General features: G+C 40.5%; 1 protein-coding gene across 1 annotated transcript in view; it reads left to right on the top strand.

Annotated features, from left to right (window-relative positions):
- Window positions 1-26,697, top strand: part of SSH1 (slingshot protein phosphatase 1) — a 320,878-nt gene that overhangs the window by 284,164 nt on the left and 10,017 nt on the right. The window contains exons 12-14 of the mRNA XM_086948044.1: window positions 7,284-7,430; window positions 23,524-23,724; window positions 24,265-24,880. Of these exons, the coding sequence (XP_086804170.1) occupies window positions 7,284-7,430; window positions 23,524-23,724; window positions 24,265-24,880 (964 nt within the window). The remainder of the gene's footprint in view (window positions 1-7,283; window positions 7,431-23,523; window positions 23,725-24,264; window positions 24,881-26,697) is intronic.

Here is a 26,697-nt window from a genome sequence, read left to right as displayed (position 1 = left end):
CCTTTGACTGCTTGCAGCATGGGGTTGACTGAAGGTCCTGGCCTCTTTGCTGCATATAGCAGAATGCCAGGCATGGGAGTGTTGTGAAAGTGCTGTGATAGTCTTGGCTTGAAAAGTTTTTTTCTTCTTTTTTTGGGGGGGGTCTCTTTATGAAGTCATTTAGGCTGATTATGATATTGGGCAGACACTGTATTGGTCTGGAACTGCACAACCTTAGGTAAGCAGTTCCGAACTCAGGATTAGGATGTTACCTCCTATAGGGCGCCCACAAACATCCATTTTCCAATGGAAGCTTGTGCGGTGTGCAGAAACGTCCCGCAGCACAACCTTCAATTGAAAAATGAATGTTTGTGAACATCCCTGCACCGTGTGGCAGGAACCGCATGGTGCCTGCCACACGGTGCATGAATGTTTAGGGAGCACTATTGGTGTCCCCCAGTCCCCATAGCGGAAGGCCAGGGGTTAAGGGGGCCCTGCTAGTGGCCCCCAAAGTCATAATCCATGTCGGAAAGGCCAACATGGAAAGGCTGTCGGAAAATGACATCATGATCCTGACTGCGAAGCTGCTGTCATTAAGGGATCATGAGCATTTCCTATGGGCTCAAGGAGGCTGTCAGAACAGCAGCGGGATGTCTCTCCGCCCGATGCCTCCGTCGGTCCCACTGACATCGTAATAAGGCCCATAGTATCCATACCCTGCGCCCTTGTGTTACATTTGATTTTTTAACAAGCTAAGGACACTAGGACAAAATCCCCTTGTCCTGTAATGGCAGCCTCAACATTTTTCTCCACATTGTTTATAACACGTTTATAAGGTGCAGATTTTTATTTCCGGGACTTTGCTAAAGATTTTGAGGAAATACAAACTGTTAAATAAATTAGAATCTAGGGGTGCCCCACTTAGAAGTTATTTATCTCACACTAGGATTGGCAGCAAGGCTATTGGTTTGTATGTGTGTAGTGTATCTTACCAGCCTACTGTGGCTTGTCCTTAGGGCCTGGCCGAAGGAGCCTTTTTAGTGGCAAACACATACCTGTCAACCTCTTGACTTAAAATTGAGGGTCATGTTAGGTCTGTAGGAGGGTAATCGCATTCAAGCGAATAGAGAATTGGGCACAGGTGTAGCGTGTTGAATAACTTCAAGTTCCATAACCCTATTGAACGGAGTCTCAATGACTGCATAATGTCATCAGTGATTGTGTTTCAAATGCCATGAGTGATGTAATGTCTGAGATCGTAAGCAGTGCATGGCGGGGGCACAAGTTATAATTATCTCAGTAAACTATAACTGGTTAATTGAATGATTTTTTTTTTTTTAACATGAGTTTCCATACTTGAGTGTAATGTCACTTTCACCTTTCAATACTTTACTGTAACTTCACTTTAACCTATGGTATTTTCAATGAATTTCTTCTTTAAGTGAGCTAAGATATTATTACAATACCTAATAATTACTTTTGCGTTAATCTTTGTGCTTTTTAGTGAATTTCTTGATCCTGTTCAAACCGGGATATACACCCAACCCCGTCAGACAACCTACATCCAATGTGTGCATGGAGGTTGTCCACATTGTCTAGCTTCTGGCCAGGCCCTATACCCAGCCTATTTGGTGACCCCCCCACTGTGCATGGCCAAAGGCGTGGAATTGACCAAAGGACTGGCTGCTGGTCAGGCCCTGCGTTCAAACACCGGGAAACGGCCTCTACAACGAAGCCGTTTCCACGAAAACATTAACCACGCATGCATTACAACGCATGCGTGGTTACCACGAAAGCCTTTACCACGCATACCTTTACTACGAGGTACGTAGTAAAGGCATGTGTAGTAAAGGCTAACATTAAAAAGGGAGCTTGGGGGGGGGTCTCCCCCCCCCAAAAAAGAAACTCACCTAAAGTCACTCGGCGTCGTTTAAGAGGAAACGGAAAGAAACTTCCGCTTCCTCTTAACGACGTACGACGTCACCACGAACAAAGAGAGGAAAAGGTTCTACGTGGAAATAGCATTCCGTTGTAACGCATGCGTGGTAAAGGCATGCGTTGCAACGGAATTCGTTGTAATAACATACAACCCAAACACCTCCCTAATCCCCCTGTGGGAGGCCATTGTGGGTGACCAACCTGTAAATTCTTTCCCATTTTTTAAATGACTTTTTCAGATACAATGGTACTCCTGCATACTCCAACATGTAACATGCGGTTACATGCTTTGCACCACTGGCCCATAAGCCTTCCCAACGATTGGCAACCAGCAACATCAATTTGGAGACCTGAAAAATTATGTTTTTATTTGAGAGCTACTGCTTCTCACAGAGTAAGCAAGCAAAATACTTGTTACTCCCCAAGGCCCTGTCTGATGGCCATTTCAATCAGGAGACTGCCCAGTTCTTTTATTTAACTAATAAGGCGCCTGTTGTGAGAGAACTTTTCACAACTGAGTGACTCACTATTTATCTGGACAGCATTTGGACTTTTGTCAAGCTGCTAGCCACCTATTGTGATGTCTTTTCTGGGGAATCAGACCTCCAATACATTGAGTGCTTATTGGTTTTCCTCCTGGATTTCAGATTTCTCGCTGTTGCTGATTATTCTCCCCCAGAAGTTCTCTATAAACATGCAGTGAGAGCCGAGTCGACTTATCTTGCTTTTCTGTGGAATGTATCCTTGAATGATGCCATCTACAAGGCAGCCTTGTGGACTAATGAACATGCATTCGGTAAATATTAGTGTGAGCATCACAAAAAAAAGTCCTTTTTTCCAGAATAGCTGAAGGGGGTGACAGAAAACGCAACAGGAAGTATTCTTTACTCACCATTACTGATTCTTTTGTACAGGTTGGCCTTGATCACACCTTCCTCCAGATAAATCCTCCCACCACTGTCCAGCTATCTGTACCATAAGGTGTAAATAAAAAGCAGCACCCTGGAATGGGAGCTGGTGAGGCATAAATAAGGCTGTGGAATCTGTGTGATGCATGCTTCAACACATCAAACCCTACTTTTTGCTGTAGAAAATATGGTCCTTTGTCATACCATGCAGACCATTCCATGCCTTGAGTCTGTAGGAGTGCGCAAGGGACAGCACTACGATTAAAAAATCATTACAGAGAGCAATGTTCGTTGTGAGAGAGTTATACTAGAGTTGAAGGTTCACCTTCTGTCACAGAGGACACTTCCGAGAACTAAACCCACACAACATAACATGAAAATGAATTTAAAAAGGAAATGCAGTCTATTTGCTGGGCTCTGAATACAAATAGTATCATTGTACACCCATTTCAATGATTAGAACATGGGCCCTCAACAAGACACTGTATAGCAACTGCATGAAGAATCTGTGTCCGGCACTTAAATAAGGTGAAGGGAGTCTAAGGGTACCATTTGGTTGTGGCTTCACATTACTACAAGAGGCTGACACCAAGAGGGAGAGAGAGAGAGATAGGATATTTAGTTGCAATCTGCATAACACCATGCAGTGTGTTCAGTTGCATGTGCTCTGGCATATAAGGCTCAAAGTGGTAACTTTTATACTTTTAACAAAGAAAAACTCACAGCGCTTGTGCATACACAGTACTTTTCTACGCTTAATTGCTATCTTGAGATAAGACGAAAGGCGTTTGGCTTGCATATACCCAGATACCATCTGCGTGCAGGATAGTACAGCAGGGTTGGGGAGAAAGTACTTGAAATAACACAGTCCGAGGCCCAGAGTAGGAGTAAGAGTCATGAAAAGGAGTGAAGGCATTTCTTCCAGAGCCATCTACAGACACATTCAAGGAATGAAGAGAGGAGGAAGTAAGCTGTGCATTGTTCTGCAGTGAGACCGAGAGTAGGCTTCGACACTACTACTGTTAAACTCAACATGTGCATTCTAGAAATCTAAAATGTGATATGTTTATAAACCTCTATGTAACCCAATGATAGAAAATCTAATAAGAAATACATATAAATGCCTACAAGTACACTACAAGTTTACAAATATAACCCAAGCCACATCTGCCAAACTCTTTATGCTGTATAATATAGCATGGACAAGAAAGGACATTGTTAAAACAAATTATTGAGAATGCGTTGTAAAACATATGATGCTGAACTAGTAGCTGAGCTCAACGTGTTCGAGGTTTCGTAGTACGTTCTAATAAAATGGAACATTTCTCTTGACATCTCTCTAACAGAACATTCAAAATATAATTAAATTCCTATTTTAGTCCTTACGTTTATTAGCCAGCAATGTGTCTGGGGTAAGCTATAGCCCCTTCTTCTTCTTTGTTCTTGATGGACCTGTGTGATGCTGTCTTCCAAAAAGGTTTTGACCTTTATTAATGTTCCATGATTCTTTAGTTGAAAGTGGCCTAGCCCCTGTGAGGCAGCTAGGACTCCAGCATGCACTACAGTATAGCGGTATTCCTCTTAAAACATTTTTAATACTTTTTCATTTACTTAAATCATTTCAAAAGTATATTCATATTGCATTTCTCAAAATTAGTATACAAACATAACAGTTTTTCTCTTTTCCATATTACATCATGATTCACAATTACATTTAATTAAACCCAATGCATTTCGGGACTTCTCTGTCCCTTCGTCGGGGGTTCTGTTAAGAAAGAAAGGAAACTTAGTTACTATTGACTCTCTGTGGATTTATTCTATTTATGTACACTAGCTATTTTATTGCCAAAATTTGTTTTAACCTTTTGTATTATATCTGTTTTTTTATAAGCATCATCACTCTTCTTGATCTTACGTGGACACTTTTAATATCGAGAGAATATTTTTCTTACCCCTTAAATGAGGCAGATGGAAGATTATGCTGTGACCAATTCAAACTTTTCACAATACCGTTTGGATCTGAGTGAAAAATATATCTGAATAAAAATATTGCATTGATCTTGCTGAAATTGCACTTAAAAATCCAAGCGTTATTTATATTCTACAGAATATATGCCGATTTTACCTGCTTTCTGCTTGAATGTATTTCAAATTCTGTGAAAACAGATGCAACACGATGTATTTGATAGTTATGCAAATCGTTGTGGTTATTTATTAACTGTCTTGTTGAACAATCTCACCTGTGAGTGTTGAGCGTTTAAGCTTATTCTCGTGTTGAACAGTATGTATCAAACTGTTAAATAAAGAGAAGAATAGCTTTAGGTAAACTCGTTTGTTTTACGACGCTGAACAAGTGCTTATTATCGTGACAATGTAACATGTAACTCTTGCCGAGTCTCACCTGACAATTCTCACGTCAGTGCAGATTCTCGTTTTTTTTTTAAAAAGATTGTGGCCCAAACTGTAAAAGTGCAAAGAAATGATATAAATCATTTTGCCTTTCAATAGCCGAATGTTACAATCAGTTCTTATCTGGGTGGGAACCGCCTAACTGGTTTCTTACCGGCTGTCCGCGTGTCGGCGTTCTGCGTACGCGTCTTCTCGTGAACTACGTGAGCAAGGTTCCACTTGTTATTAAGCACAGAGTCCTACTTTTATCGCGGACTTCAGTGTTCATTACCATTAACGAAGGACTAACTTTGTTCAGCCAAGAGTCATGGTTATGAAAAACGGACTAGAGCTTTCGAACGCTAGCTTTCAGAACGTTTTTTTTGGATGATGATGTTTGTATCTTTATTGAATACGAGATTGGAGTTACAAAGTTATTTCTCTCCTCTATTAAAGAATTTATTAATCCGATATTATGGTCCTTATGCTAGTTACTACTTTAATTTAATGTATTATGGGAGTTTTTTACTATGGTATGATTCGAATCAAAAAACCAGTCAAACAATCAAATTTGAATACTGAGTGCAATACCCGCATACATTCATTCCATGATTCTTTAGACCTTAAGTATTTTCACTGTAGTTAGTCACCTAACCCTGTAAGCGTATCTGCTCTAGGGTCTGACCCTCTCATCTCAGCATGTCTGGGCGGATGCATCCTGTCAATCGGGTCTTTCAATCGAATCAGCACTCTGCTACTGTGATACCTCTTTATCTCTAGCAAACAGGGTGTTTCAAACTTTAACAGGGATTGATAGCAGGAATTTGTAGTCTCATCCCTCATCCTACCATTTCAATAGGAGAATTCGGGGGTCTTATCTCTTATTGTATATATACATCAGGGGGGCCTCATTACAAAAAGGATTAGGGCGTTTCAAACTTTAACAGGGATTGATAGCAGGAATTTGTAGTCTCATCCCTCATCCTACCATTTCAATAGGAGAATTTGGGGCTCTTATCTCTCATTGTATATATACATCAGGGGGGCCTCATTACAAAAAGGATTAATTACTATTCTATCTCCACTTCTGGAATATTTTGGGATGTGTGCTATGCACGTAGACAGTTTTCTATAATTTTCAATACTAAAAGAGGCAAAGTATTACCTTGAGAAATTATTTCATCATTATTTGTCGAGGTTATTTTGTATTATGCGGAGTAATTGTCACTGACCACTTTGTTGATGCCATGTGGGCTGCATTACTAATCCTTATTGGGTTATATTTATTAGGGCTAGCAACGTCTAATGTTCCAATAAAATTAGAAAACGTTCAATGGACATGTAAGGATTATATATCTCAAAACTGATTGAACATACAGTAGGGCAGAAGTTTGCTTTCCAGAAATGATCCTAAAATCTGCCCATAAAGAAAATAATATTGTATCTCTTGTTTTGAATGGATCCTTTTTTGGAGTGTAAATGACTGAGTTTGCCCTCTGGGAAGGAAGAATTGCACTAAATGTATTATGACACTGCCAGCGAAGCAATCCATTTTCATGTAGACTTTGTATTGGATGGAAGTCTACTGGGGAGAAAATTGGAACAAATGTCAACAAGAAAGCCGGACTTGTATAAAGGAAATATTCTTCCCCCCCTTAATTTTGGGGCAACGAAACAGATTCCAGCTTCACCAGGAGTTGAAAACGAATTGATTGCTGCATAGGGATACAGCAGCCATGCGTATACATACATGCAACTCATGTACATGAGACATCATATTACAATTGTCCCTCTGGAAATGAAAGGTGGAATAAACGCATGCATCAACGTTCTCCTGTTTGCATTGTTTTTTGTTAATATAATGCTGTCATAAACTATGTCCATGTTAAGTGCAGTCTAGTACTGAACTACTATTTTCTTGCAATGTAAACACTGTAATAAAATGCTCTGCCATAACGTGTTTCTGGTTTAGATACAAGCGCCACTTTCACACTATCTTGCCAAACTATTTTTCTTTTTAGTACTTTTTTCTGGTCGTGTTTCTTAATATTTGTTGTTCTATTTTTGCAGTGTTGGATATATTTTAAATGTCACCAGAGAAATAGATAATTTCTTTCCTGGCATGTTCGCATATCATAATATAAGGGTGTATGATGAAGATACTACTGACCTTCTTGCTCACTGGAACGAAGCTTACAATTTCATAACTAAGGCAAAGTAAGTATGCTTGATATGACAAGTCTGCTAAGAGTTTGACTTTTGCCAATTTTCCCCTTGCTCTGACTTCTATAAAAAAAATAAAGGGTTTTCAAAAAGTAAATATAAATGAAATAGATCTCTGCTCATGTAGAACTGGATTACAACTACTAATCTGTTTTTGAGTGGCAGCTGGAAAAATGCGATAATTATTTTCCATAAATAGTACATGAAAGCCACCTGGTGTGGAAATTTCTAAGTTTGAGACTTTGCACAATGTTAGGGATGTGTTGTTATATTGTTCCATAGCATACAGCTTTCTCGTGTACTACATCCTGATTAGTGCTAGTGGTGGAAGCCGTTGCTCTTAAGTTGGATTTAAAGTTCAGTTCTTCCCTAGAGTTCGAATTGCTTTTTCAAGTACCTTTGTCTAAAAATCTGTGAATTTCATATATGCAAAATCGTTTTAGATCAAATTAGTTTTTCCATGCTTTATACTCAAGGTATGCTGTTATGACAATTAAGAACTCCTGTCATAGATTTCTAATTGTCATAATATTCAAAATAAAATAAAACAGCAAACATATGAGGACGTGACCATGATGCTCGGGAGGGGTGGCATGTGTTGGAGTTCTGAAAGGCCACCTAAGTTGCTCCTGTGGGATTACTTTTGGGCCATTAATGATGGGTAAGTGGCGGTGAGCCTTATGCATGGAGTACAGCATAGGAATGGGATTGGTACAAACATCAGTGCTGGCAGCGAGTATCGATACAATTGTAACATGAGGACCCACCATCTCAGGCCTACATACACTACGTTAGAGAAAGTCACCACTGGCCTTGCATGTCTGTGTAAGCCAATTGGTGAGGAGTACTGCTGGCAGAAGCGGAAGGGAGCTAAACGCTCAACAGAGGGTGTGAATCTGCTCCTGCAGAACTTAAATAGCCTCTGTGGATTCTGGGGACCCATCTTTAATAGTTGGTGGCTGTGGAAAATGGTTGAAAAAAGGCACTGGAAATTTCTGATTTCTTTAGAGCTGGAGTACCCTAAATGGTGGTAAACACAGAAATGTCACGATATTGGACTTAAAAGTACGATACTCTGAATTTGCCAATACTAATGGTGAATCCATAGGGCATTAACAGCAATTTAAGGCTATTTCATGTGGCAGCCGTTGACTGGACACCTTCGGACACTGCCCCTAATGGGGAACAGGCACCTGCATGGTATAGATCTGCTTGCATAGCAATAAATGACTGACTCCCCTGTGCTTTAGATTGAAGGCATAGCGCAAATAGGAAGATTGGTGAACATTTTGATGAATCATGAAAAAAGTCAATGTTTAATGTACAACACTTGATCGCTGTTCTGACATACAGGAGGATCTAGAAAAGACAGCCCAGAGAAAGGACAACACAGGCAGGAACCCATGACGGTAGCTAGGAAGGTTGATGTTAACGGAAAAAGATGTCTTGCAGCGCATGCCAAATCTCCAAGAAAAGCTATACTAAAACTGTTTATTGAACAACTTACTATGTCCAAGACAGAAATGAAGGCGGCATTTGACATATAGTGAAGGATATCCAGGTGATAGGTAAAATATTAAGTGTGAATGAGGAGACAATAGCTGTAATGATAATACACTTGGTAAACACCTTTTCCACGCTGGGATCCATAAGTTTAGGGAGTGGGCAACCCTAAAGAAAAATGTGGTAATCCAGACCATTTCTCCAGAAGTGATAACATAAGGATGAGGCGTGCCAAGCAAATGATGGAGAAGACTGTGATTGAAGGGTAGTGTTGCACTGTAATCTGTCAAGGTCCTAAGTGATCTGATTCAAAGCCTATTATCTATTTTGATAATTGGGGCACAGAGACCTGCCCCAGGCCACGCCCAAGAGGCATAGTGGTGAAGCTGGCTTCTCCATCCACAAAGAATACGATTTTAGTTGAAGTTAGATAGATGGATGCTACCAACTACAGATACTACACAATCCAACTATTTCAAGATCTCTTACTGATCTTTTAACTAAAAGAGAGCACTACAGGAGTTAACAAAAGAACTGGGGAACTTGCACATCAAGTACAGATGGGTGTTATTGTTTGCTCTTGGCATGAAAAACCCAGAAGAGGGGAGAAAAATATGGACTCTGGATGGAGCAGCTTCACAAGCTGAAACAAGAATAGATGGGAGAAAGCTTGCAGCAATAAGATGAGGGACTGGGATTATCACTATCATGAAATGGCTGTGGACACATTGTAGGAAACCCTGCTGACTGTAACCCAGCAGAGCGTTTAGAATTAATAGCTAGGCTGGTGGGAAGGAGGTAGCGAGGAAGTACCTCCTTGTTTGGGTTATTTCTATTTTCCACTGTTAACATTCAGTTAAGATTAGGAAAGGTGTTTTTTCCTTGCTAATATAATGACTAGGAGGGTGTGGGAACCCTTGAAGCCTTTTAGGACTGTATTGTTTGATTTGCAGCATTGTAGAACATGATGTATAAAGGGGAGAGACAATACCTGTCCTTGTATGGTGAGGCTGATGTCTTGGAATGCACAGGGTTTAAATCCCCTGGTAAAAAAGGAATAAGATCTGATATACACTACAGGAAGCTCATGGTGAAGACAGTAACTTGACGAATCATAAAGTATACTCCATTCAGCACTATGCTTTCGCTAAATGAAAAGTCTGTGGATTGCTCAAAGATAGAGCTCTGAATTCGTACATCATGTGTTTCCACAGGAACTGCAAAAAATACCTGCGATGGGTTTGAAAAATCGGAATCGCTAAATATGCGTCATTCTGTCTGAAGAGATTCCAGAGTAGAATGATTACCTTCATAATGAAATGTCAGAAGACCTTCGCTCATGGTACTCTCTGAGGCAGGGGTCTCCAGCCTTTCTTATAGTGAGAGCTACATTTGGTCATTGAAAACTGTTGTAAGCTACTGCCAAATATAAGGATAAGATCAATGTAGAAAGAAGTTAAATAACTTGGAAAAGGAAGCATAAATCATTAATTGGACTGGAGCTTTATTGGAAAGGTTTACATTTTAGGTCCCTAAGGATCAGTTTTGTCCCTTTGCTCTTGAGACAACAAAAGGGAGAAAGAGAGAGAAATAGAGAATGTGAGAAAGAGAGACCGAGAATGTGAGAGAAAAAGCGAGAGGAAGAGAGACGGCGAAGAGAGAAAGGAAAGAATGACAGCACAGGAGAACAAAAGGCAAGAGAGAACATGGAAAATAAGGAAAGAAGTAGAGAAAGACAGGGAAAGAGAAAAGAAAGCTGAGAAAGAATGAGGAAATCATAAATAGTGAAAGCAAAAGAACGAAAGGAGATGAAGGAAGAAAGAGAAATTAAGAAGAAAATGAAAGGGAGAAAAAAACTGTAATAAGAAAGAATGAAAGAAAGGTGAGGGAAATAAGAAAGAATGAACGTACAAAGCAATTATTGAGAGAAAGGGAAGGAAAGAATTAGAAAAAAGATGAGCAATAGAGAGAATGAAAAAAGAAAGAAATAGAAGGGAAAATGAGAAACAAAGATTAAAGTTGAGTAAAAGTAGGGAAAGAAAGAAGTAATAGGCCACTGTGCGCACAATGTCTCCCTTCCTCCTGACCTGTTAATTTGGAGACCTCTTCTGACAATGTGATGGGCTTCAGCCTCCTCCACTGCCTTGGAGAGTCATAGAACTTTAACTGAAACCCCAGATAGTCTGTAGAAGCCATGCATCACTGGTTAAATTCAGCCGTCTGTATATAAACAGCTCTGTTCCTTTGTGGGAAGAAGGCATCAGGTTTATTGGCCTAACCTCCCCATGAGTTGTTGCTCCCCCTGAAGGCATCTCTAGAACCATGGCATCTACTTGCATCTTGTAAAGGGAAAAAAACTCCAAAGCATGAGTAGTCTTGCCATTGCAATTCGGATACAGCTATCCTTGAGACCTTGATTCCTCACCCACCCCTCCCAAAAGCCTTTGGCCAAAAATATTTTTTTATAGAAGCGTGAACTTTATCGAGGGATGTGAATGTAGAAAGTCCAGTTTTTTTCAGAAAAGGATCACCAAACAGGCCTCTTATGCCACCAGACCCACCTCTGATGTGGTCGGGTTCCCAAGTTGTGTGTCCTCTTTCATAAGCAATGACCTGAAGCTCTCCATTACCCAAATAATCACTGCGCACTAAGCCCAGCCTGACATAATGACAGATTAGATCAGCATGCAAGTCTCTCCTGCCACCTTCGCCGTGTCAAGAATGTTTTTGATCTGGTCTGCCACTTCAAATAACTTATCCTGGCAGGCACACTAGTAACTGTCAACACCCTGTCACCACCTGCCCATCAATCTCTGGTGTTGCTGACATCTTGGACCCTAATTTATTCATCCACATTCCACCCTCAAGCGTCTCCTTAACTCCTTGTCCAAAGGCTTCCTTATCCAACTGGCTACATTCTGGACAACCTTGTCAACCAATGGTCAGTCTGAAGAATTGGGATGTGAGGTGTCTTCAGGGTCCAGCATATCCTTTGGGTTTTTGTGAATAATCAATCAATCAGATTCTTGAAAAGCATGACTACTTACCCGCGAGGGTCTCAAGGCGCTGGGGTGGGGACTGGGTCTGCGGTTCACGCGAAGATCCAGGTCTTGAGTTCCTTCCTGAATTGCGGAAGCGATGGTTATTGCCTGCGGTGCAGAGAGTTCCAGGTCTTCGCAGCGAGGTAGGAGAAGGATTTTTATCCAGCCATGGTCTTGTGAATCCATGGCACAGTGGCCAGTGCTAGTTTGGCAAAGCGGAGATGTCTAGTGGGAGTGTAGAAAGAGAGGCGGTGATTGAGGTATGCGGGTCCGGCGTTGTGGAGGGCTTTGTAGGCATGCTTGAGAAGCTTGGAGGTGATTCTCTTGTTGACAGGTGGCCATCATTAAAGGTCTGTCAGGTGGCTGGTGATGTGGTTGCAGCATGGGATGTTCAGGTTGAGTCTGGCAGAAGCGTTCTGGATGGTCTGCTATTTTTTTGGGAGTTTCTGGGTGGTGGCCGCACTGAGTGCGTTGATGATGAGTATTTCTGAAGCTTGAGCAATACCCATAAAAGATGTCCTGGCTTTAAAGAACCAACAGTTTACTGAAATCATCAAGTTTTCAAATCCATATGAAACTTGTTGTGATTAGGCTCAGCTCACACAAGGCTAAAGGAAAGTCTTACAAAGTTTGGGTGCCAAATAGGAAAAAGCCCTTCCACCTTTTATGAGAGTTGTTAACACAAAGAATTACACATAGAAGGACATTAGAGCATTTTAAAGATCGGTTGGGAGTGTATTTCCTAAGCATGGTATGGATAACCTTCAGACCTTCTTGTTAAAAGGCCTGTGAGCAATACTTGTGCCCTTAAATATGACTTTCTCATCTACTGAAAGCCAGTGCAAAGCACAACAAGACTTGAGTGACCAGATTATTGTGTAGCATGCCAGTCAAAATTAGTGGAAATGTTTCAAGATTTTGACAGGAATGCCTGAATACAATGGTTTGCTGTAGTCCAGGTGGGAAAGAATGGTAGCCTGAACCACAATCTTGTGAACATCAGTTGGCAACAAGGGAAGTACTTTGTGGAGCACTCATAGGTAAAAGAAACAACACAGAGAGATAGCATTGAGGCTTTTCCAAAGTGAGCTTGTTGACTCCATTTAATTTCAGGGCATTTCTATACATACATTGAGCCACCGAAACAATGTATGCCAAAACTGTTAATTTGCCTAGGCAGAGTAGATGTATATATTTTCTGAGTTTTATATAGCGTGAACTTGACCCGAAGGTAACGGAACAATTTACATGAACAACAGTTGCGTTACACAAGGACACATTCATCTTTGTTAGGCAGGGGTAGATTAAGGGATTTTCCCAGAATCGCAGGATGTTGAGTGTCGTTAATGAGACGCAAACCCGGTTCCCCAGATTGGCGGTCGACAGCCCTTGTCGTTAAAGCAACATCCTCTCCCCAATTAACAGTCTGGGTTCTTTTGGATAAACAGGAAGTAATCCATTCCAGTGTCTTCTAGTGAATGCCTACTGTACATAATCTTTGAATCGGGATATCCAGGAGAATTACTAAATCATCCAATACCATCAAGAGAGCTATCTCTGTATTATGCATAGACCGCTAACCAACTGTATCTGAGATAATGTTGGCTTTAATACCTGCTGAGAGTTGCTTATTAAGTTCCTATTCATAATTGTTAGTTTAGTCTGCCCTGTTCCCATGATGCACTGGGCCAGGGACAGACTGATTTGCATATAGCCAGGTTCTGAGCTGGGATGGTGCAGTGAGCTAAATAACGGTGATGGATCAAGCCCTGATCTTTGGACTGGGTAAGAGTGGTCTGCTTAATTCAGACACTCTGTTCATCACCACCCCCTTTTCTGAATCGTTTTTGGCCACTATAGGTGTGGCAGGGTATACTCAGACATGAGTCCCTTGCTCACTGCACCATCAGGATTCAAGCAAGCCGGGCCGACGATGGCTGAAATGCCAGAAACCGGTCCCCGGAAGCTTGTCTCCTTTCTGGTGAAGAATTGGCTTGGTAGTTTAGTCTGCCCTGTTCCCATGATGCACTGGGCCAGGGACAGACTGATTTGCATATAGCCAGGTTCTGAGCTGGGATGGTGCAGTGAGCTAAATAACGGTGATGGATCAAGCCCTGATCTTTGGACTGGGTAAGAGTGGTCTGCTTAATTCAGACACTCTGTTCATCACCACCCCCTTTTCTAAATCGTTTTTGGCCACTATAGGTGTGGCAGGGTATACTCAGACATGAGTCCCTTGCTCACTGCACCATCAGGATTCAAGCAAGCCGGGCTGACGACGGCTGAAATGCCAGAAACCGGTCCCCGGAAGCTTGTCTCCTTTCTGGTGAAGAATTGGCTTGGTAGTTTAGTGTGCCCTGTTCCCATGATGCACTGGGCCAGGGACAGACTGATTTGCATATAGCCAGGTTCTGAGCTGGGATGGTGCAGTGAGCTAAATAACGGTGATGGATCAAGCCCTGATCTTTGGACTGGGTAAGAGTGGTCTGCTTAATTCAGACACTCTGTTCATCACCACCACCCCCCTTTTCTGAATCATATGTGATTATATGGCGCACGGCTGCCCCAGCCAGGGGGCGTCCCGGCGCAAGCTGTTCGTACCTGAGAAGGGGCTGCTGCTGATGGAGGTTTGCAGAAGACATAACATGACTAACAGAAGAGGTGGGTTTTTATCATTGAGCAGGACAGGAAAGAAAAAGAGAACATGTTCAACACCTCAGTGGAATTTTTGCAAATATCACATGTTGAAGTAGTTTGGTGACGCTTCCATCTGTATGTAAAATTATTCACTGGAAGTGTTCCCAGTCTGAACTTAATGTACCATGTGCGTGCCTTTGGTGGTTGAATCTGGTCAATTTATGCTTCCTTGGCAGGGAGGACTTTACAAGCTAAAAGACCACGATTTTTGTTGATGTGAATTTATTCTCTAGTCCCAGCTCCTTTAACTCTACTTTTTTGTATCTGCCCTCATTGATGTAGGGTTTCTCCAAAGGTGTCTGAAGCCTAGGTCAAATACATGGTTTAGCAGGGGAGAAGGTGTTAATTCCTGTGGCCCATAATGTACTCCAGAGATAACCTGTAATGGTGAAGCTCGGGAATCGACCACAGACTCACCCAGTAAAGAAGCAGTTTTAACACTGCTAAGTCACCCACCCTTTTTAATCCTGTGTCATAAACTAGTGGGAGCCTGGGTGTGTTCTGCTCTAGGCTAAATAGAGAGCTCAATAATTTGTTTTTCTTAGTGATTAGACCTGTGGCGTTGGAAGAACCAAGACTTCAGCACCATATAGAGCAGCAGCCTGTGCGCTGTTGCCCTATGTACCTCAGTAGTTTGGGATGCAGACTTAAGGGTTGTTGCCCTGTATTTCTTAGTGATAGAGTGTAAAAGCACTGCCTCGCTCTTTTCTGTCTGGGCCATCCATGACCTGATCTTATTGATGCAAATCCCCAGGTAGTCGACTATACCTACTACCTGGAGAGACTCCCCTTTCAGATGGAAGTTCCATCCACTAGATATGTGTGGGTTAAATACTATGATCTTTGTTTTAGAGGTGTTTACCTCCACCCCACGGATGAGACAAATGTATTCAAAAACATTTGTATCCCAGAAGGAGGTGCAGTAGAGTAGAAGAATATTGTCTGCCAATAAGAACGCTGGGGTGGAGCTGCCATCTTTTTTGGGCAAGTCATTTATACACTCCCCTAAAAAAGAAACCACGCCATTAATATAATAAGAAAAGAGTGGGCATCAGTCATATTGTCACCCGGACTCAATCTAACCTGTGCTATAGTGTTACTATGGAGTCTTATGAGGATGTCCAGCAAAGATAGATCACTACCCATAGCAGCCAAAGTGGATCAGAGGTGCTGCCTTGTTACCACATCAAAGGGTGCCCTGAGGTCCAAAAAGGCCAGATGGAGGTGATCCCCGGAGACTCTAATAAAAGAGAGAGGGACCCTGAAGCCAAAGGGATAGGGTTCCACAATTGACGTAAGTCAGAAAGAAATTCCCTTTGGGCGAATTTACAGTAGTACATAAGTACTCACAAACATACAAAAAACTACCAAACACCTCACATATCACAAGGAAGCAATGTAAACAGGTGAAACTTACAATATATGTGAAAACACTCTGGAAGTAATTAAAGTATTAAAACAATTTATTAAACATACATTACATCAATTAAAAACTGAAGATTGGGAAACACATAAAAGACGGTACAATAATCAATAAAAACAACATTCAAATAAAAAGGAGTTTACAGGGAAAAAGGATTAAACTCAAACAAAAACCATTAATTTTGAATTTCTCCTTAATTTGTAATCCCAGATTAGCTCCTTGGGCGTCGACGCGTTTCGGCGGTACAATCAATTTAATCCGCCTTCATCAGGACAGTATATAAACAATGTTTCCCAAATATTTTCTGAAATTTAAATAAGATCAGTCTTAGGCATAGTTTATAGGCACAATAGATCTAGTTAAATGACAGAAATTTGAAACCAATATCCTTAAAAAACGTAATGTTTCCAGCTCACTATACTAACACACATATATACATTGCTTCCAGTACATAAAAAACATGCATCATAATCATACAGGTGTACTACATTTGTAGCCTGAAAATATTAATTCATCACATTTGGTAAGTTCCTCATGATTGAGGGTATTGGTCTGGACCCATTTATTGTTGCCCAAATTGGAATCCAGGAACATATGATTTTCCATTAATAATGATAAAAAGAGATACCAAAACCTGATGCAACAGAGGTGGCAAGGACGGCGAGCAATGATGTATCACCTACCTCAAACAGGAGATTGATCTAGCAATGTTTCATAAGGGGTGTTCAGCCTCCTTATCATCAAGTGGAAATATTCGTCCAGCGAATAATTTTCTCTATATGTTCAGAATACCTAGTCAAGAGAGGTGAATATCCTATTTAGTTTATTTAAAGGTTTATGATCCCTATTTCTTGACCAGTACAGTTGGTTTGTCAATATACCACAGTCGCATGTATCCAACTATTTATCCATGCACGTCCCCTAGCAAAATAGTTAAAACAGCGAGCAAAAGCCTCTCTTCTCTTCCGTGTATTATGGTGGGCACATTGAGTAAATGAGCCCTGCTTATGTTCGATCTAATACATATAATGGCGTAAAGTTAGGCCAGCCAATAAGTCAAGGCGGTTGCCAAACAGATAAAGGCAAAACGGGAGGCGTGCCAATGCTATTACCGAGATGCATTTTCATACAAAGATCACTCCTTGTACTTACTGTTTAAAAATCAGTGACAAGAAGCGTCTTTCATTGTCATAAAGATATCCAGCGAAATAACTGGAGGCTGAAAGAATATAGAAACAAGCCATTACTGGCTGAATGCCACCTGGGTGAGGGGCTATTACTATTCACAAGTCATTAGGTATACTTACAGAAAGTTAAAAAGGCTAGGTCAGAAGAACGCGGTAATTTTATGATAGGTTCCGACTTCCACTTCTAAATAAAGCATTTCCAGGAATCGGTAAAACTACAGGTTCAGGGTTTAAGATTCCAGACCAAGGATACTCGCTGCACGAGGTGATTTCCTCTTAGTCAACCCTGCATATTGTGACAAAAAGAAACAGACACCTTTGTCACAATCGTGCCCTTCTTGTAATGGCGCATTCCTAATACTAACGCCCGTTTAATTCAGTTACCTTTAGCATGTAGACCACGGACGCCCTGCGTGCTTGTCTTCTCGTCTTCCCGGCTAGCAGCCTCTACGGAAGACGCGCGGTTTTAAATACCGGCAGGTCGCGGGTGTTTGTTAGTGACGAATGCGGAAGTAATAGAGCGGGTGAAAAGACTACCCGGAGAGCCTAAGGTATTCTATATGTTATAAGGTCAAACCGAAAGAGTTGTTCAACTGTACTGACCCAAGAGCGGAATCCCGCCTGGAATGGTGTCAAAATGTCTGCCTCCTCCATTCAGGCTTGTTGTCTAGCCAGGAACTAGTGTCAAAAAATATTTTACAAATTATCTAAGAGATTAATAGACCAGTTGTTTTTTGAGGAGCCACCGTCTGTCTCCCTTTTTATAGATTGGAATAATTTCAGCATTTTTCCAAGATTCTGGGACCTGTCCACTTGCCAATATATAATTCAAAAGTTAATTGATGTAGGGGCCCCACACCTGAGGTTCAGAACGAAACCGTCACCTGCAATTCTATCTGGACCCGTAGCCTTCCTGGGGAGCATATCCGCAATTGAGCAAATAGTTTCTTTAAGACAAAATTGCTGAAGGGGAGTCTAGTGTAGGGGTTCCTGTTCCCGAACTCGATGTTCAAGAGTATCCAGGCTTGTGATTTGGAGAGCATAAACGTTTTAAAAAATGCTCGACTCGTTGTTGAGGTTGAATTGAAAATTTTAATGGGCTAACAGCACGTGTAGTGTAGTTCCTGCACACACCCTTGTGTACCACAGAACTTACACAAAATGGTTTGTTATGTTTCTCAGAATGACCTGGGGGTACTATGCCTCCTGATTCATCACAGAGCCTCCAGCCACTGCCAGCCGATAGCCACTGCCCCAGCCTGCCATCCTGCCGTACACCCACAATTGCCCGTCTCCACGAGCGGGTCAGACGCAGGGACGTCGGTTGGGAGGCAGCGGCAGCAGAAGCAGCTAGGTCAGCAAGGCTGCAAACAGCCCCCGCACAAGCATGAGAGGGGCATACAGGCAAGCAGAGGCTCAATGCCCTCCTTTGTTACCAAGGGTAGGGCTAGAGCAGGGGAGGACCATAGGAACCACTCACATGTAAAACCGCAGAGCTGCTGATTTAAAGTAGGAAGTTGATGCTGGCCGTTTGGTGAACCTTTGGGAAGAACGCAGGACACTGCACGAAGTCTTCCCTCGTAGCTGCCTCAACCGAAATGGCATGTGGGCAGGCATGAGCACATCAGGGTGGAGCTTAATTTTCACCTTCTGAAATTTTCTCGAAGAAAAATACTTTTTTCGCCGACCTGCATAATTTGGGTAAATTTTCAATTACTATAGGTATTTGCTTTTAGCCTCCTCATCATCTGCCTCTCTCCATTTACAATCAAGAGCTTTCCAGTTTTGTTTTAGCAGTAGCCAGATCAGAGGACAATCATAGAGCGGATGATATTCTCCTTATATTTTTTCTTTGAGAGGGGCTATAGTATCTAAGGGTTTGCAAGTCAAAGTGTTAAAAGAGGCGTTCAGCATCTTATCATTGTTGTTGTTCTCAAATAATGGCAGTTTATTGAAAGATTTATCCAAAGACTGCTGAAACTTTAGACCAGCAATGTGCTGATTTTTTATTATGTCTTTACATAATTGGCTTGGGGTTACCATTTGGATCCTGAATAGGATTTCAAGATGATTGGGTCATGGTAGGTCCTGTAGGTTCACTAACCTTAGTTATGATGTTAACAGTGAAGAATGCATTAGTTACATGTACTTTATAATGAAAATGACTAGGTAAAAGTTGTTTAAAATTCTAAGCTATTAGAGAGTTAAACAGGGCTCTCGTGCCACTCCTGTATGGTGCATCAAACTAAATATTGTAATCCACTAGTAAGCAGCAATTCGATGACTATCGCATACAGTGCAATAAAATCAGCAAGTAAGGAAATTAAATACAGACCAACAACCTGGAAGACAGTACTATGGAGGCACTACCACCAATTCAAAGTATGGAGTTTCCATTAACTTGATCTGGAGGTGTGAGTTGTAAATTGCTGCTAACCAGCCGCCCATGCAGTCTTGTATATCTTTTTTGATAAAGTTATATCCTTGGGTAACTGCTATATTGATGTTTGGAGCAGGCGAATTTCTCAACCAAATCTTAGTTCAGTAAAATGATATCCAGTTTTTCTGTGCCCAAAAATAGGGGAATTGCATGTGAATGGTAGGGTAATGACTGGCAGTTTGAAAAGCATGCAGTTAGGTGGAAATGAGGCAGAGGCACATGATCCACTGTAGTAGGTTGATGATACTTTTAATAGGTTCAGGAGTAATTAAAAGAGTTTGCCTTTGTGCCTCTAACATTTGTCTCTCAATAGTTGTATTCAAATGCCTTTTTCTGCCAGTGTCATACATATCATCTGAATCACCAAAGATTCTTCTTCACCACCATCACCATTACCGTCTGAGACTGAAGTAGGGACCGGGCTAAACCTACATTCTTTGCAGCATTGTTGTTGAAGGCATCTGAATTAGATCAGTCCCTGCATACCTCACCTTCCTGTGTGCTTTTGGACTAGGCTTGGGCCTCTTTGAATCGATTAAAGGCTTAATCTTTCTTATTCTCCTCCTGCTTACGTTTGTCCTTAGCCTTGATGGGAGTCTCTGGGCTGCAGTGTTCACGAGTCCCATCAGGTGGTAACAGCTCTTCCCTTAGGTGAAGAGTTTTGAGAATGAATGTAGCCCAAGCCAATATTTGCTTCCCAAAGGAGCCCAGGCCACTGTCCCCCACCCTAGGTATAGAGGTGTCCATGTAGATATTGTTATCCCAAGGGATGAATTCCTTGACCTCCTCTTGAAAATAATCCTGCATACCTCTCTGCAGAATGGGTATACAAATTGTAGACTTTAGGGATATAACACCCATGCAAGATAAGAGGTGTGTTCTCTGAGGGTAAGTTGACTATCATGGGACACCAGCATTCTGAAGTCTCTTGGTACATAGTGCACAGAGTGTAAGTAATATGACTATTTTCACCCTGTATAATATTTTATATAAATATATTGACACTTCTATGCCTGTGTAGTGTCCCAGAAAGATCCCTTAAGGGAACAGTCGACCTCAGACTTGGACATGTATCTACAAGCTCTAATACACTACCCCTAAGGTGCCCACAGTATATGGTGCAGGGATCAGAATCAGAATTTTGCTGGTTCGTGATGGCATGATTCAAAGTATACTGCTACAAAGTTCTGAAGCATGTTGGCATCTCCTCTTTACTAGACGTGCCACTCGTACAGAACCCTTTGGAGAGAGAAAGTCACTGAAGTACTCCTTCTCTGCCTAGCTGCTGATGGACATCGCTTCCACTTCATGTCCACGCATGCTGCTGACAAAAATATGGTCTTGCGCTGTTGTACACAAAACAAAGTAGTGACAAATAAAATGTGCCCATTACTTTCAAATTAGTCATGGTCCACAAAAAACGATAAAGGAGAAAATTTGGCAGAGGAGAAAGACTATTTCTTTTCTTCTTGAGCAGTGAAGAAAGAGGAAGAGATAATGCATACGTTGACATGGATTGTGATTGGCTGCTTTGGACTAATTGGTTTTTCTTTGAGGGTGATGGGAAATGTAGTAGTGTTTTATTGCCATTACAGTGGCTACTGGAGAATGAAGTAACAGAGGGAAAGCATAATCCTTTCCTCCAGCCATTAAATAGAATTCAGGAATAATTGTTTAGAAGATCCACTGGCATAGTCCCAGGCCAGTATGACAAAACTGTCCACGTACAGAGTAGGGGAAGATGCAGCATAAACAATGAAGCAGTATGCTGGAGTATGCTTGCTAGCCTGTTAAGCCAAATGGGATAATACGTTTTCAGAGGAAGACTGCCATTGCTCCTTAATTCTGTGAGCAGAGCCCTATATGCTATCTTCCTTTCCTTCAGTTGTCATGGCTCCTTATTGGAAATAGAAGCCTGTGTATTTGAACCTGAAGACACTGTGCCATAGTCTGGTATAATGTCTTAGTGTAGTGCGGCAGCAGACACAGGCTTGCTGCATTATTTCAAAGTGGGATATGCACAAGAGGTCCCTGGTGCTGTATTAAAGCATACCGTTTCACCAAGGCCCAACACAAAACTATGAACACTGTAAATTGTGTGATGCGTGATTCCAGGGTAGACATGGTTGAATTTCAGATAATAATGTGAAGTCCACCCATATGCATATTTCTAAAGCTTTAAAAAAACTGCATGTATGAGACGACTCAGTTCCACTTTATACAAGGTGTACCGAGCAACTTGACGTGTCCTGACATTTCACTCTTTCTCATTTGAAATCTGTTCAGATATTCATTACCAATAGGGTATGAACATTATTTTGCAACTGTCATCTACTTGCCTTCAGTGAGCTGATTTGGAAGATATCCTTTTTAATGCCTGATCTGCCAGGACATTCACTACATCACAGACTATTTCTGCTTCTTGTGTAAAGGCAAGTTGGTTATGCTCATTTATGCTGCTATTCAAATCCATTTCTTTTGTAGAGGCAGAACAGGACAAAAGGTGCAATGTGGTTCTAGGCTTGGTTACTTCCTATTTGTTTTTAATACTGGGAGCAGCATTGCTGCCTCGTGTTCTGGTTTGCATACATCTTTGTTAATGTACGTAGGTCATTTCCGAATTTAGGATCAAGTATTGTATCAACGATTGGGTCATTCTTTGTTTTCATTCTGCAGTCTACTTCATTTAGATTGAAAAAAACTCTCCTTGGTCTTAGTTTGTGAGATCTTTAAGATTTTAAAGTGATATTACTACTGCTTGTTCTTGTTGCTTACAGCAAATACCCTCATTTTTTAGAAGGCTCCATAAGTACTATAGCTCTTTGGTTTGTGTCTTTGTCTCTCTTACTGAAAAGAATTGGAATTGACTTCTGTATTATATAGACGTCTGCTTACTCCAGAGGTGAGGAGGCATCTGAAGCACTTCAAAAGCATGTCCACATTAAGGTCTTTTGGGTGTCATGTGACTCAATTTCTGTAGGTATCACTCTGTGGATTAATTTGAGTGAATCCTAAGTTTTGTTACGCTCATGTTTGCATTTAATGTAAAGCTTGGCTAAATATTACCCTCTTGATTTGAAACTTGTCCTAATTATATTCTGTCCACACAGGTCTTTTAAATTTGCTTGATGAAAAGAGAACAGGGTAACAGAGGAAGAAAATTTCAATTCACATTTCACTCTCATTTGGATAAAAAAGTACTAACCTTCTGAAAAAATAATAATTAGGAACATAGGAAAAGCTGCTTAGGATTTGCATTATATTATTTCAAGATTATTGAGCTACAGCAGCCCTTCTTTTAAAGTGTCATGAGCGAGGAAGGTCCAGCTGCAGTGTTGAATATTGTATCTCTCTAGCCCCATGAACGTAGAATGCAGTGACTGTTTCATACATTGAACGCAAATCCTAATTCAGGGAGTCTTGCAAACCTTGGCGTGTTTTTAAATAATATGCCTATATCATGCCCACACTGAAGTGATATATCCATAGCATGGGCTGACATATAACGTTAACATATAACCTAGAGGTGGTGCACAACAACCTATAAGTAGTTACAGTATGCCTGCCTAGTTGACACAGAGCTTACCTTTTAAAACGTCCTCAATATCATTTCAGTAACATCATTCCTGATGCTGTAAACGTAAAGGAGGCTACTCCACTAAGCATGCATAAGATACTAATGAGTAACATTACACTTTCAATCTCTTTACTGTTTGTTTGAAAGTTTATCTTTCTGCAGATTGCTAAATATTTAAAGTGATGTATTAAGAGGTTATTATCATTGTCTGTTCTACAGGAAAAACCACTCCAAATGTTTAGTGCATTGCAAAATGGGTGTCAGTCGCTCCGCATCAACTGTCATTGCCTATGCAATGAAGGAATTTGATTGGTCCTTGGAGAAAGCATATAATTATGTGAAGCAAAAACGTAGTATTACAAGACCAAATGCTGGATTCATGAGGCAGCTATCTGAATATGAAGGTATTTTAGATGCAAGGTAAGGCCATCATTTTTCTGCAAAGTAAAAACATCCTAATCTGTTTGCAGTAGTTATTATTGGCTTGCAAATGGCTTAACAGTTAGTGGCATTCAAAAAAAACCCACAAGTTTGCTCAATTCTTAAAGTAAGATTGCGGTAAAGGCGTACAAAAACAATGTTGAACTTAAATTATTTCTCTTCTCCACTTAAATAAATTACCTTTGTTTATAAGGCACATAGCTACAGATGTTGCATAATGCAGACAGTCTTCCCCTTTTTTATGCATTCCTTTCTTGAAATACAAAAACTGATTTCAAATGTTCTTCTGTTCCCCTTTCTCAGACCCGCTCTACCCTTCCTGCTCACATGCATGTAGGTCACTTTGGAGGGCATCCATAGTTAGCCATATTTAGAGAACTAGGAAAATGGGAAACTGGGAGGAGATGTGATTAATATGTGCCATCATATTCTTCAAGTGGTATATTAAAAGAGAATTCGATTGTTTAAGCTCTTCTATGTGATTTCATGAACATTAATGTTGATGTCCTCTTCCAACAGCAAGCAACGACATAACAAGCTGTGGAAACAGAGAGAATGTAACATGGGAACTAGTGAAAATGACACCACAATGCCAAATACATTTCAGTCTGAAAACATGGATGCAGCTCCCGAGCACGGTCAGTGTGATGCATGCAATATGGATGCAGGATATCATTACCCGAAATCACACAGTAAAGACAATCTTGCAGCGCCGGAGGTTAGCTGTAACTTTAGATCTCTTGCTGAGTCTCATCTGGAAACTACAGGAGAAGATGGAACAATGCTGGTTGAGGAGCTAGAGAGAGATGCAATGTTGAATGATGAATCATCTGTAGACAAAAATACCATCATATCCTATGGTGTCAAAGAGAAAATCAACCCCAACCTAAAACTGGAATCCTTAGCCGGGAAGATTGACTTTAGTGACAAAGACATAAGAAAAAAATTAGAATTTCAGAATAATTCTGACTCTAAGAGCATAGACTTTAATTTAAACCCAGAAAATGCTATAAGCAAACAAGAAAGTCCAAAAAAAGCCCAAACAAACATTTCGGATGGTAATGATCAAAACCAACTTAACACAGAAAATGCAAATAACAACAATAGTAAAAGGAGTTATCCTGAAGATTTTGAGGTATGTCAGGTTTTTGCAGTTATTTTGCTACAACACACGTGCTCTTTTAGACTGATTTGGAGCAATGCATGCTCACACCTTGCAAATGTGGTAATACTGCATCACAACACAGAAAATATTTCATTTTATCACTAGCTTTTAGCTTGCGGTAACTGCCTAAATTAATATAAAAAACTCACAGAAAATGGTATTTCTGCAAATTATTTCTCATATGTCTGTATAAAGTGCAAAATATGTGGTGATAACATTGTTGCAGGTGGCGGTATCATAAATACTACTTCGGCATTCTTACAGGGGTTTAACTGTCCATCCGAAATGAAGTCCTGAGTGAATAGTCTGATTAGTGTTATTCTTTTGGCTTCCTGGTTGAATTTTGTTATAAAACGACTACTGTGTTCCTAGACAAACTCTCTACTTGATAAACTAATACATATTGTAACTCAACGTTAGACAAGATTAGTGCAGGAAAAGTACTGTCAGCATTTATTTAGCAATGCCTTAAAGTTACATGTTCTTCTATCAGGCACATGTAACACATTAGAATAATGTTAATGAATATGTTTTGTTCATTTTGAAAATTATTTTGTTGCTCTCACCTGCCACACAAATGTACAAAACATTGAAACTCGCATAGCATATGTGACTTGGTTTATTTGTGACTCAGAATATAATTTTGACAATGTTCAGTCATTATGCATTGTATATGACTTTAATGTTGGGGTTTATAAAAGTTGTGCAGTACTTTTGAATTACATTAAAGAGAAGCTGGAGGCCTGGTTTGAAGTGTTCATAAAAACCAGAGCATATTAATAAATAAAAAAGGAAGAGAAGGCCCATCAACGTAAAAGGGATGAAAGCAATATTTTAATATTCATGTTTACTTTTATGATAACTCTATTGAGATCTAAAGATAGGGTAGTGCACTTTTATTCAAATATTATTCAAAAGGAAATCCACCAGTAATAACCAGAGGCCTCTGCGAGGCTTGAAGGGTAAAGAGGACTGTGGCTGTGCACCTTCAAAACATGTTTGACCTTGTAGTCTGATAAATTTTGACAAATATGATCCCTTTGGGATATAAATCTCCCAAGCAATCAAATATATTTTTATATTTTCCTGAATATGCTTGCTTTCACTTTTGAATAGCACTTCTCTCTTTAGGGGGAGCTAGCTCTGGTATTTCTTGCAGCCTTCTGTGAAAGTCTTGTTTGGACTTAGATAGACAGTATTTTATCAACAAAACGTTCTAACTCGAACTTGAAATAGCTTTAGATTTAGTTTTATTTTCCACTATTGCATTCCAGAAACCAACTATAAATAATCTGAAATAAATTTGTAAAATGTATCCGACCTTGACTTTTTGATTTTTTCCATTAAAGACGTTTCTATGATACAACCAATGTTAGGTATTAAATTCCTTTACCAAGAAGGTACAGGTTAGTAGGTTATGCATATAGTCTGTTCACATTTTTATTTCTATCCTATAATTAATGTTTTAGCTCAATTATCAAGAATTTCTCTGCCATATGATTATAATAAGATCTACGAAAAAACAGAAACGCTTGTGAATCTGAAACCAGACATTGAAAGGTAGATTCCCCACACCGATCCAATTTCTCCACCTTCAGGTTTTGTAAAGAACAATGCAGGTGTCTCGCATATCCTCATAGACATCTGTCTACATGTCTATCATGTCTAGGAACTAAAATCTGTTGTAAGATTGCAACTGTTGTAGTAACTGTGGTAGTTACAATCTGAATATTAAAGCCCCCCATTATTAGCAAACCAAATAAACAAGACAAATAACAATGATGTAC

This window comes from Lissotriton vulgaris, unplaced genomic scaffold, assembly GCF_964263255.1.
Source record: "Lissotriton vulgaris unplaced genomic scaffold, aLisVul1.2 SCAFFOLD_468, whole genome shotgun sequence".
Taxonomy (NCBI): domain Eukaryota; kingdom Metazoa; phylum Chordata; class Amphibia; order Caudata; family Salamandridae; genus Lissotriton; species Lissotriton vulgaris.
This window is presented reverse-complemented; position numbering and strand designations above follow the sequence as displayed.